Genomic DNA, 13,747 nt, shown 5'->3' on the forward strand with positions numbered 1-13,747 from the left:
AAAGTCTGCAGAATGCCAGGAATGAAATGAGATGACAGACGCCGCACCCCCTTGGCGCTGGCCGACTTAATTTCAGTCTTCCACCACTACCAGCCAATTCAGCAAGCACATGGCATGACGTTCGGCTCCCTTCCCCCCCCCGGTCTAACGCTCAGTCCCTGCTTACGGAAAACGACCGGATAAGGTGAGAGTGAGAGCTGGCTCAGCCAGGTACCACCGGGTCAGTTGACCTGCGATCGGACACTCGGACTAAAGCAGATGTAAGAGAAACGAACGCAAAACAAGGCAGGCTGCAGAGCTGCACGCCTGCAATCAAGGCAGAAGCAGTAGGTGGGCCGGGCCACGACTGAGGAGGAGGAGGAGGAGGAGGAGGAGGAGGTCGACGATAACATCATTATCGGCTTATCATGATCGTCAAGATATCCGCATCCATCCAGTGACCACTGACCACTGGTATTGGGCCCTGGCAGGGCATGGGCTTGGCTCCTACATATGCAATGCAGGTGAATGTGGTTTGCTTGGCGGGTTACAAGATTAGATTCCTGGGGGGAACAACTTATCTACTATGCCTAGTGATTACTGATTAGCACTGAAATACGGAGTACGGAGTACTTGGTAGTCCACTAAGAGAGCCGTCGTATCAGGTGCGCCACACGGGCCGCAGCCAGGATGAATGGATGTCCCCTCCAGACTATTGTTTCCTGACTGGGCATGCAAAAAGCAATACTCGTTGCTAACCCCCCCGATAAGAGACGCGGGAGGCGGAGGATTCCTCGCTTGGATCACCGTATGATCGAGTCATCGTCTGGTTAAATGCCGCTATCTGATTACTCAATCCAGCGCGCTACATGCATTGTACAGGCGCCAGACAGGACCGGCGCTAGAGGGAGGGACAGGGGATCGGAGCGCTATTGATTCGGCATCCCTGCTGGGCTGCCACCGTTGCCCGCTGTTGCTGTCCGCAGATCCTTGGGCTTCCCCCGCGGTCAGTTACTCAGATGCAGCCGTCAGAAGATGTGTAGTTCCAGTTTGTCTACGGAGTAGTCTAGTAGCACAGAAATATGATTAGAATGGAAATAATCTCATTATTCAAAGCGCAGGCAAATGCGATGCCGTTGGGTATATTAAGTCTATTATACATGCCGTCGATTCAGAATGAAAAAGCTCAGACCCCGATAATGATGAGAACAAGCAAAGATGGTACACATGACTGAAAGAGGAAAAAAAGAAAGAAAGAAACGTGATTAAGTAATTGTCGGAACCATCCGCAAAACGAACCCTGGGTGTCCGAACCACGCATTGACATCGGTGGAGATCGCGCAATCCCCCCATACTTCACTGGGGTTGGCTGAGGGACTTCCACATGAAACCGAATGCTCGAGAGTCTCGTCGTCATCACTCTCTTGCGGGGTTTGAAAAGCTGACAAGGCGGGTGGGGGGAGTCGATGGCAAATGATAACATCATGACTCGGGGTTTGTTTGCATGTGGTTCCCCCCTGCATGGCCATAGGGCCCGCTGCTCCACAGCCGCGTGAGCTGCTGCAAGTATCAAAGCGTGGGTGTTGTATCATTGGAGAAAAGGGGAGCAGAGCGCCTGCGCTTGTGCCCGGAGAATGGTAAGAAGGATTAAAACACCGGCCATGAGACGAGTTTCATGTGTCGGGGTAGGCAAGATTGAAAGTCCGAAAGATCCGAAGAGATGATGATGGGGAATAAATGGTGTATGTGGAATAGAGGAAAGCCGTAGTGTGAGACCCAAAACGAAATCGTGATTGATTAACCATGCCGAAAGGTGTGCAACTCCCATGTCATGAGAGACTCGATCCAGTCCACGTTGTCACTGTCTATGGTGGAGGTCGAGTCTGTCGGTCGTCAAGTTCATATCGATGATTGCCCATTGTTTATTTGGGGAGCGGAGGGAGAGGACCCTTTGGCGGGGGGCCGGGGCAGGGAGGGAACTGAGAAGCAGAGCCACCGATGGAAGGCATGATGATGGTGATGTGGTTGGTAGAAAGGTGAGGGTTGGTTGGCGTGGTGGAGGTAGTAGAGTAGTAGTGATGCGGTGTCTTGTAGCACGCGAGTAGTTGTGGTGAATTGAATTGGTTTGGAGCGATGAAGTTGAATGGAAACAAGAGATCAAGACAAGCGAGGTCAGAAGGGCGTCTAATATATACTTGGGGAAGCTGGACCTCTTTTTTGTGGCCGTCTTTTTTTTCTCTTTTGGATTTATTTTGATTTCTTTGATTTAATTTTAAAATTAATTTTTTTTTTGAAGAAAAGACCAAAACAGCCAGAATAAAGCCCCAATGGAAAAGGGCCAAAAGCCCCCTGTCGGGAACAGGAGCTGGAGCCCCACCGCCCGGCCAGGAGGAAACAAACTACGTCAGAATCTGACCGCGTCCTTACACTAGTGCCGTACAGTGGGCTGCCAGATGGACTCGCCCCAATGGGAAATCCCAGGGAAATTTTCTAGAAGCTCCTCTTGTTCCACTCCCGCTGCGGATGCCCCTTCACCGCTGAGGCAGTTTGCCTCCCCCTTTTCCCCTAATTCCTTGGGGTTCCGCCGGTCGAATTAACCTGCGCAGGTCCGGAGTTTATTATGATGGGTGCCAGTGGTGCTCTGTTGAGGGTTGACACTTGACAGAGTTGTCCCTGTCACTTGTCCGGACTTACCCAAGAAGGCCAATGAACAGAAAAGTTAGCCGCGAAGGAGAAACAACATCTCTAAAAATAATTATCATATCCCGTAGTACGGAGTACATACATCGTAGTACTACCATGAAAAGAAAATTAGAAAGCAAAGTTAGAGACAACGAAATTGGACCAGGCAAGCATTCCTGCCCCACCATAGCGTTAATCGTCCGGTTTCTATGGAGGACAATCGACGGAGGACTGAGGAGTTCTACACCCCGTTCTTGGCTGTGTCTTCTGGGCAGCCGTCCATTTTTTAGAATATCTTTTTAGAATCAGTGAAATTCCCCTCAGCGATACGCTGCCCATGTGACCACTGATTACTGTAGCTAGCACTAGTGTCATTTCGGCGGGTTACGTAAATTACGACCAGCCGGACGACGAGGATGATGAAGAAGAAGAAGAAACGAAGCGGGCCGGCTATCTATGACTCAATCCAAGGGATCAATGCCACCGTTAGAGCCTTAGAGGATGCTCTTACTCCGCATCCCGACCAGGATGTTCTCAGGCAACCTCATCCCTGAGAACGCGCCGCGGGGGTTGATAGGCTGACGGGCTTGGGGGCTAGTCCAGCCATGCCAACACGTGCCAGTTCGTAGATCCTTTGAGGGGGCAGAGCCTAAGAGACCACAAGGGACAAGGACAAGGGAACAAGGAGGATGATCCGAAGCCTACTGCGCGGCTGCTGCGCTGCTCGCCTGAAACTTGCTGCGTGTGATTTGATTCCTCCTCCTCACCCTCCAGACACACAGACTCCCCCCGAGAGGGGAAGATCCTAGCTCCAGCCAGAGTGTCGGGACCTGCGGACCTATCGAGTAATCAGCATCCAAGCCACCACGGCTCCCGTTGTGGTCATCCTTTAGGCTTTCGGTTCAGGCGTAGTCGGCCGTTTTTGTGAGCCATGCTGGCTGAGTGAGACCACCGACCGAGCTGAATGGTCCTCGTCTGGGACGGAAGTGGAAAGACCTGTGTCCTTCCTTGCAGCCGGGTCAGGGGTTCGATCAGAAAGGAAGAATGACAGGTCGTTTCATCTGGACAGGGCGGCAGCTGTGTCGCAGCCAACGGGGTAGCCGCAACCTAAAGATACACACCCACCAATTCCGATGGCGTGTCCTCAAGTGTTCTCTTGCCAGTTCCAGTTCGCCTCTGGAAGCGTGTTTCAGGGGCTGATCACCATCACGCACCCAGAAATGAGCCGGATCTCGGGGGTTACGCCCACCAACGACAGCCAAATTGCTCCTTGCAGGTGGTTTAGTTCCTACCTTGTACCTGCGTTCGTATTGTCCGAGCTCTCGGACTGGGATTGTCGCCCTCCGCGCGGCTGAGGGAGTGGTTGAGTTCGACGGACTGCCTGTCAGCCATCCTGCCATTCTTCCCAAGGTTTTCGGAAAGCGATTGGAGTCTGGCAGTCCCGTGCGCTTCCAATGGACGGAGATGCCGGCTGACAGCCTCGTCCATCCATTGTGGCGGCTGTCCCTTGCCTGGCATTGGCGATGTTCTCGTCGGGAAGTGTGAGGATTATCGTAATTACAGGCCCTCCCTCATACCATACCATACCAGCCATCGATACCCGCGGGACTGCTGGAGATCCCGTCTCGTCGCTCCCGCCTGAGGAACTATCACTAGCCTTATGCGATGCAACACTCCTCTGGCTACATTTCTTGATTTCATTTGATTTGACTTGATTTGATTCACTTTAGTTCCTGGAGCCATCCGGGATCGACCAATCTGATCCCAGGGATCCCTGGCGTGCCACTACTGGGTACGGAGCACCCTCAAGTAACAACACTAGACTAGTCGCATGCTGCTAATGAGGATGGGCGACACGCCGGATCATCTGCAGCAAACTGGAAGGGAGAAACGTTGATCCTGCACGTCAATCGCCCGCAGCATCGACTCATCGGTCGATCCATCGAGATGCGGGTTGCGTTCTCGCGTCGCTTTCATTCCTCCGTCCTCAGTAAGTCTTTAGTGTACCCATCCTCCGTCCCCACGCCGCTAGGTCGGCGCCTAACTCCTCCATTCCTCAACGACTGACTCCTTGGGCGTAGTGTGCTGCAGCGTCGCTGTTAGCGCCTGGCCTGCATGACTCCCGATATCATTCATGGCTGCTACGTATTCAATTTTTGACGCGGGCAGTGGTGGTGATGGACGCCTGACGCAACGGATTCCGCGTCCTTCCGGCAAATCATTCCCATTAGGTACCACTTTCATCAAACCGGTTCCTGGCGCCATCTGGATCCTATCGACCTCATCGCCACCTCGATGCCAGGTCACATGGCTTCGGTCGGTTTGGGACACACTGGGGCAGAGGGCCAAAAAACACATGGCAGGAACAGAACTTGACAGGGTGGAGCCTTGTTCCAAGTGAACGAAATGAGATCCCCACTGTTGGGGGAGTTCATTCCGCGCCGTTGGTGAGGTGGACACCCGATCACAGCAAGGGCCGGTTTGGATGCGGAGGCAGCGTAAATCACTCCTCGGTAAACTCGACAGTTCAATCCTCCTGTGCTAGGCAGTAGGCAGCTGCCGATGCTGGAGGTTGTTTATCGTGTACTCCGTACAGAGTGGGGACCATAGCGCACTTACTTAGCCTTTGTCATACTTCTTTGTCTCCCGCCCTTATATCCTGGGCATTGCCAGCCTCCGGCCGGTTCCTGGGGTTATTGGATGTAACCCAGCAATGGGTTAATGCAGGTACTATGCATCCCACTGCATCCGCGACTATCACAATCACCGTGACGCCTCCATGCTGCAAGACTCAATAGTCCGACTGCGGGAGTCTGCCCACGCCGATGTGGGCAAGATCGGAATCCGCAGCAGACTCCGTCGTGAAGATCAACATCAGGGAAATTCTCCGCTCTGTGGAATGGTACCAGTCCTTCCAGAAACCGTCGCAACCCATGGTTCACCGCTCCTTAGTTGCGCGGTGTCGCCCACAGGTTTCGTCCTCCCAACATTCGCGCCGCTAAGTCGCTAATTCGGGGCTAAAGGCCACTAATTCGACTAATTATGAACGAGTCTCCTGGCGCCAAGCGTGTGGTCCACTGCACGGTTTCCACTTCCCACTGGCTCTGTTGATTGAGCAGTTACAGTATCTAGCACTGGAAACACCGCTCATCTAATTGCATCTACCCTGACACGGACGGCTGTTAGGCGATTGTACGACCTCACTTTCCCTCCTTTGGGCTATACATCGGAGGGACCACTTCCTGGTGCCGTGCGTGGTCAGCAGTGAGCGGCATCTCATCCCTACTAGGGTCAGGATGATCATGATTTTCGACAACCCCTATGGTTCGGCCAATCCTTTGAACCCCGCATCAAATCCCACGGGCGGCTATCGATAATTTCCTGTCGAGCCCTCAAGCAACACCGAACAGACTTTGGATGTCCCAATCTTGCTACGATTCTCCTCGCGGTCCCCTGCCTGATTTGGAAACCATCCAGCAGCTAGAATCGCTATAGAACATCTACATCTATCGAATCGAAGAATGCCGGTTCTCCCGTGGAACAATTTCGTTTTTATCGGTCAGTACTACTCCACAGTACGGAGAACTCCGCCCACTACCTTAGTTGGGCGCCACGAAGCGACATCCACACCCGAACCAGAAAATTTTTTGTTTGGACCTGCCGTTGTCTCGCTCGACTGACGTCAAAATTCGATTACTCCATTGGACCCCATGCAGGTCGGGGTTTGCTTGATCTTCCGGGCTTATTAATTCCTGGTTCTTGATTCCTGGCCCATCGCATCCAATTGCTTTGGGGGGTATCTCCGCAACCGGCCGGATAGGAGCCTCTGAAAGAAAACGGCGACGCTCGGATCTATTCTTGGGTTGGGAAAAATAAACGAAACGGCATTATCTCGGTCCTCCCTGGCTTGGCACGGCAATGGACTACGTTGAACGCGTCTGCTAGGTCAATCCCAAACACCGTTTTGTTCCTGATTTTCAGATATAGCACGGAATCGAGCTGTCAATCCAGCTCACATGAAACACCCCCTGCACATCAGTATGTTATGCGTCAGGATCATAGCTTATGCAGGCAAGCCGGAAGTCTAAATGATCCTCGCATATGTACTTGCTGCAGGCGCAGCGTGTGGCATCAGTCCCTTTAACGGCGAGTGGTCGCAAAATTCTCGGCGAAACTGAGTGAGTATAGCAAACCGGACCAATTGCACCGTTGCCTACACCGCAGATCGGAACAGCGAAACATCAGTCCCTGGGTCGGGTGCAGTGCTTGGGACCGGGCGTTACACAGAACTCAATCCAGACCACGACCACCCTTCGAGTCAGACCGTCGCACACCACTGTTTCGCCCCTTACTGGACAACAACTAGAATGTTTTGGAACGTTTGGTCTCGACTCGGCTGCTTGTCCAGACGGGCCGCCATTGTACCAGGTGGCACAGCAATTTACCCAGCGCATTCAGGACGATCGGATGCATTTGCCTGTATCACGCGCACAAGCAATCTGCACTCGTGATGTTGCACCGTTGAGCCACATCATGTTATGCAGGAATCGAACGATCTGGTTGCCTGACAGTTGCATCATTTACGATGAAGCATCCTTGTCACGCGGCCGAGTGAGATTCATCCCTGGCTGCCTTCGCAGCTGCGATGCATTGAGGCCGCTCATTCCTCGGGCAGATCACCCTGAGCCTGCGTAGAGATCCATTCCTCCATCAGAACCTGCCGACCCGGCTCCGATGCCTTGGTTTCAGCTCTGTCCCCTTTCCGAGTGACCAGCAGACACAGTACCCAACCATAGATATTGAATCCCTCGTAATTCGTCCTGAAGCGCATCTTCTTGTCCTCCTCATCCGCTGCCTGTAACTCATCCTTTCTCCGCTTCGATCCGCGCTGCCTATCCGGCGAGTCATCTGCCTCTTGCTGCCTTTTGTTCCCGCTCCCAGTATCATGATGAACATCACTCGCATGCGGGATATTCTGCATCTGCACCTCTGATCCCTCCTCATCACTCTCAATGAGGATCTCCCCTCCAACTGCCTTCCCCTTCCCACCCCCTCCCTCCCCAAACTCCTTCTCCCTCGTAAGCAACGAATGTCTCGTCCTCGACTCTCTCAGAAACAACGCCACCTCGAAATCCTCTACAGATACACTCGTCAGCTTTTCCCCAAACCCATATCCCCCACCCCACCCCCAAACATAAACCAAAGAAAACTCACCATCCGAAACAACATCCTTAGTAACACCCCCCTTCTTCCTCGCCATCACCCGCTCACTCTCCTCCCTCAACTTCAACCGAACCAGCGGCCGAATCGCGGCAAATATCCGGGGGAGGACCGGGTCCGCGACGCGCGTGTTGAGGAGCCAGCGTGCGTCCGAGGGATTGTCGAGGTAGATGCGACATTCGAGGATCGTGTGTTTGCTTATTCGGAGGTAGCGGCGGATGGGGGCCATGGGTTGGGAATTTGGCGGGTTGTATGTGTATGTGGCGTGAGGAGTTGGGTTGTGAGGATGTGGTGGCGGTGGACTGATATTCGTGGTGAATGATGCGAGGATGTTGGAGGATGAATGTGAAGGCAAGGCAAGGCGTGACGTTACCCCGGAGCTTGGGGTGCCAAGCCAGGCGGCGGGAGCCGGGAAGAGCTCCGCTGTGCTTGTGCTACGCGGGGAGCTTAGGTACATATGAGTACTACATAGGACCTACATACAGTATGGGATTACGCTTGGACATCGTATGATTTATGCGGGAGGTATACATAATATACGTGTGGCTGGTGGGTAGTGTATGTGCTAGGTCGGGATTTGTATAGTTGCGGTGGGTGTTGGGTGATGTTTGCATACTGCATAGTAGGTGAAGTGAACCCTGCATGTACTGCTATGTACGGGGTACGGGAGATATGTAAGTATCGCATGATATTGATCGGCTACTCAAGCAGTTGCGATTGATATCCTACTGATAGGTTCTATCTGCGGGTTATTTTTATCGATCTTATCCTTGGGGATATGGATTCTAACTGCATATAGATATCGGGGGGGGGTCTTTGAAGCGTATATGGCGTGATAGTGTATGTCTTCTGGATGTTGAGAGCGTCCATGTCGGGTATGCATCTGGTGCGGGGTTTATGCTTGTGGTTTGTATCCCTGTTGTGCTTTGGTGTGGATTGATTATAAGGATATTTTGGTTCGAGGGTTGGTCTTTGAGGAGACCAGATATGTTGTAATGCTGCACAGGGAGGTCGTGGTAGTATGGATCATATATCAAGTGTCTGGGTAGCCAGAAAAGATCGCTGGGTATGTGATTGGGATATCATGCCGTATAGTTGGTGTGGTGTTAGATGGCAGCGCGGATGGGAGTGTGGTCTAGTCCGTCGTTGAGTCTGATTATATTGGATGGTAAGACTGATGTTGGCTTGCTAGGCTGATGGTATCTTGTGGGGGTGGTGAGGCTAGGAGGTTCTAAAGGTCATCGGGTCTCGTCAGTAAGTTCTTGTTCCAGATGTGGAATCACAGGGTTTATATAGAGGTCGATTTGAGGGGTGAGAGTGGAGTAATCCATAGAACGGACGACAGCAAAAAAGCCAGAGATGAACTGTCATAGTATGCATTGATATTCACGGCTGAAGATTAGAGATACAGCTGTCGCTTGGTAGTGGTGGAGTGGAGGAGTGAGGTGAGATGACGCCAATCCCCGCGGAAGAGCAGTTGGTCCGTGCGGGAAGATGAACTCACTCCGCATCGGTTACTTGCAAGTGTGGATGGTTGTCAGGTGAGAATCTAACAAGACAGAAGCCAGGGTGTTGTACGGCTAATCATAGTATCTCCGTATGTCAGCTTTTGCATACATAGTACTGAGGGGCAGCATTGGACAAGGTCCATACCTTTCCAATATATAGTTGTCCCAGTATCTGTTTTATCGATGGTGCAAGAGTGGCTCATTTCATTAGATACTAGGTAGCTACTTATCAAATATTAGCTACCACTAAGAAATCTATTATAAAAACTACAGCTTAAGAAAAGCAGCATCCGTTAAAGTGGTAAACAAATGTCGACAGCCGCAAGCTGTTGTCACATGACACCGCGTATTGCCCGCGTCCGAGTGATAGCGCAACTCAGACCTTAGCATCACAACCCATGGATACCCAGCAATGGATCCCATCCTAGATGGTCTCAATTATGCCCAGACTGCCGCTGTAGCATCACCTGCATCTATCCTCCAGGTCCTCGCTCCTCCCGGCTCAGGCAAGACCAAGACCCTGACCGCACGCGTCGCGTACCTCCTCGCGCATCATGGCTACCGACCACAAGATGTCATCTGCTGCACATTTACGATCAAAGCCAGCCGGGAGATGAGAGAGCGGTTGGCCAGATTGATTGGCGATGAATTGCAAAGGAAGCTGGTTCTGGGGACGTTTCATTCGATTTGTCGACGATATCTGGTGACGTATGGGTATTTAATCGGGCTGAAGAAGGGGTTCGGCATTGCAGATTCGGGGGATACTTTGGCAATTATCAAGGTAAGTTCCAATATCACTTCGTCTTGTCTATGTACTGACACCTGCAGAGGATTGTCAAGCGACTGCAGGTCGGAATCCAGCCCAACGCAGCCAGAGCAAGAATCTCCCATCAGAAAGCCCATGGCGTCAGCCCGGATGAGACGGCTGCAAAGCTGAGCAAGAACTCAAAGGTCCTCGAGCAGAGAGAGTTTGTCCAGGTATATCGCGAGTACGAAGCAAGCCTGGCTGCTTCCAATCTTCTGGACTACGATGATCTACTGGTGCGGTGCACGGAGCTGCTCAGGCGACACCCCGAGTGCGTTTCGAACGTGCAAGCTGTCTTGGTTGATGAGTTTCAAGATACGAACCACATCCAGTATGAGTTGATGAACCTTTTTGCGTCCCAGAACCAGCGGATCACAGTCGTCGGAGATCCGGATCAGAGCATCTACGGTTTCCGATCTGCGGAGATCAAGAACCTCGGGCGGATGCAGCAACTGTACAGAGATACGTCTATTGTCTTGCTGGAGGATAATTACCGCTCGTCTGGATCTATCCTGAGCTCGGCACAGGACGTCATCGAGCAGGATTCATCCCGGCCGGCGAAGAAGCTGCAGCCGACACATAGCGTGGGGACTATGCCCGTGCTGCGCAAGTTGCCAAGCTCCGAATCAGAGGCTCTATGGATCGTCCTTGAGATCAAGAGGTGTATCGCCATGACGGGGAAGCTTGTGAACTACTCAGACTTTGCTATACTGCTCCGGTCGGCCGCTCTCTCCCGACAAATCGAAGCGCAAATGGGAAAACATGGCATCCCGTACCGGATGGTTGGAGGCTTGAGGTTCTTCGACAGAGTCGAGATCAAGCTGCTTCTGGACTACCTCCGAGTCATCAGCCAGCCAGGTAACAGCGATGCTCTCCTGCGCATCATTAATGTGCCCTCCAGGAAGATCGGGGACGAGTCAGTCAATCTTCTCACGAAGGGGGCCGAGAAAGCAAAGAAGCCACTCTGGGATTTCATCAAGGATGTGGCTCAAGGCCGCAGCTCGACGGACAAGCCACTCTCAAAGCCTACCGATAACGGACTCTGCACCTTGGTCGGCATCATTGAATCGGCGAGACAAAAGCTACAAGAATGTACTGACGGCTCATCTCCGAGGAAGCTACTCGACTTTCTTATCAAGAAGCTTTGCTTTCGAGAATATCTCAAGGCGATACACGGCTCGAACGAGGAGAATCGGTGGGCCAACGTGGAGGAGCTCTTGGCTCAAGCGGATGACACACCTGGGACTGAGGAGGGCGAGAAGGATGAGAATCTCCCTGAAATACAAGGCATTGAACAACAGCAGGCTCATCCTGGCGAAGAGGCGCTGTCTCGCTTTTTAGCGAACGTAGCGCTGTCTACGGAGGTTCTCCCGCAGGAGGGTGAAGAGACAGAGCAATCAAATGAAAAGGTCACCATTTCCACCATCCATGCAGCCAAAGGCCTCGAATGGCCAGTGGTATTTGTGCCGGCCGTGTTCAATGGGATCATTCCGCACTCCCGGGCGGAGGACTCGGACGAGGAGAGAAGACTTCTTTATGTGGCTATGACCCGAGCGCAAGCCTTACTATACCTAAGCCACCCTCTTCGACAGTCCCGCGATGGGGAGGAAACAACCTTGTCGAGCTTTCTCCCATCCAAGGTCGTCAAAGAACGCTTTCGTTCCCTCGGACCCAAATTCAACGAAAAGGTTGTCCACGACATTGCAAACATCCTCCGCCGGCCAATGCCGGAATCAGCGGCTATGTCGGAAGGACGAGCAACCTGTGATATTCCATACGATGACCAGTGGACTGAAGATGGCTTTGAGGCACCTGATGCGATCATCCGATGGGACGGCAGCCGAGCCACGGGTGAGCCCAATCCTAAAAGACAAAAGGTCAACCAGGGGCAGTCAGAAACGACAACGTACATGTCCTGCACACAGCCCATGAATGGTTTCAACTTCTCGGTGCCTACCACTCTATCCATGGGCTTTTCGACGGCCCGCGAATACATAGCGAGCGAACCAGCGCCCGAGCCAAATGCAACCCAAGAGAGCAAATCACACGCTGTAGCCGCCAGCATCGTGGGTTGCAAGTCGGCCGGACTTTCGCAGAAAACAATCTCCGGCTTCTTTGGGCAGCCTTCAGGCAAGAGTGGCTCAGGCACGGCTGGGCGACAGGCGCCGGGCCACCGAGACGCCGTAGGGCAAACGCGTCACATTGGATCGTCGAACTCTGAGTTAAGCCGTGTGATCCCCGCGAGCTATTCGACGTATCGACCGCAAGCGCCGAAGCTGCAACCGCCTCGGCCGGTTCTGGAACCTTCCGACCCAAACCAATACACCTGGCTGGCGAAGCCCATGGGCCCTATACCGGGACAGAAACCGCTCTCGCATGCTCAAGGATCCAAAGCGGTTGTCGAGGGAACCGGCGAGGCTGGGAAAGAGGCGCGGACAAGCGAGGTTAAAAGTCTTTCAGGATCTGTCGGGGGAGCCCGGCCGGTGGCCACGTATCACACGACAACCATGTCGATGGTGCAGGCCGGACAAACAACGACGATGCGACGGACGCTAGGAATCCGACGAAGCATGAACGGCTGGGCGGATCGGATGAAGAGAGAACAATAGGTAGATGCGGCATGAAGTGGCGTTAGGTGCAGGTCTCCCGTATCTACGGCACTACGGAGTATATGGGAGGATTCGGATGAAGTATACTGAGCTATATGATGTTGAAGTAACTATTCCTTCGAGCTATTGACGTACCAGAGAATGTACCTACTTAGGCTACCTCAGCATAAGCCAATTCCCTCTGGCACATAATTATGCCTCTCATAAGCCTTCACAACCCCCAATGTACACTAACCCAAATAAGCCAACCACCACACTAACCCCTTCCGCCCTAGTCTGCACCCATCCATCCATCCATCCATCCATCCATCCCTCACCACCAGCTACCATCGACCATCAGCATCACTCATCACTCACTCCAATCTCCCCTCTGAAAAGAATGACCTACCAGTGACATATGCACATACGTACCCTCCCGCACCACACCGCACCGCATCCCCTGAATAGAACAAGCACCTAGGGACCTACCCACCATTCAGAACACCCCGAAACCCCACGCCCGGGGAACTGAAGCCAGCCACTCCCGCCTCACTTTCTGCGTTCCTTGAGAGCCAAGGTATTCTCAGGCTAGCCTGGATTCGGTCTAGGCCTGACTTACCTACCCCCAAAGAAGCCTAGGTGATGGTACACTAGGTGATGACCTGGCAGGTGAGGTGAGTCAGGTGTTATGTAAGCATGCAGATAGCTAGCTAGCATGGCTGGGTAGGTACAGTTGGCATGGGTTTATAGGTACAGCTGTGACGAATGGGTAGTTACTGGTGTCTGGTGGTAGGTATTCATGGTGTGTACTCTGTATAATGATGAATAATGTGTGATGAGACTCGAATAAGTACTGAAGCAAGCTAGGTAGTGAGATCCGTCCTATCCCGAACACCAGGATGTAAGATAACAAGATAGTAGCGGTGAAGTAACCCACGACATCATCTGATGACGGGGAATGATTA

The 13,747-nt window shown here is 52.7% G+C and overlaps 1 protein-coding gene across 1 annotated transcript; it reads right to left on the reverse strand.

Annotated features, from left to right (window-relative positions):
- Positions 1-7,321: 7,321 nt before the first annotated feature.
- On the reverse strand, positions 7,322-8,110 carry BO80DRAFT_413766 (uncharacterized protein; the record flags this gene model as incomplete). The annotated part of the gene is made up of 2 exons (XM_025718073.1): positions 7,322-7,797; positions 7,876-8,110. 2 exons carry the CDS (start codon positions 8,108-8,110, stop codon positions 7,322-7,324), a joined length of 711 nt encoding a protein of 236 aa, XP_025572132.1.
- Positions 8,111-13,747: the final 5,637 nt, after the last annotated feature.

This window comes from Aspergillus ibericus (genome assembly GCF_003184845.1).
Source record: "Aspergillus ibericus CBS 121593 unplaced genomic scaffold BO80scaffold_41, whole genome shotgun sequence".
Lineage (NCBI taxonomy): Eukaryota > Fungi > Ascomycota > Eurotiomycetes > Eurotiales > Aspergillaceae > Aspergillus > Aspergillus ibericus.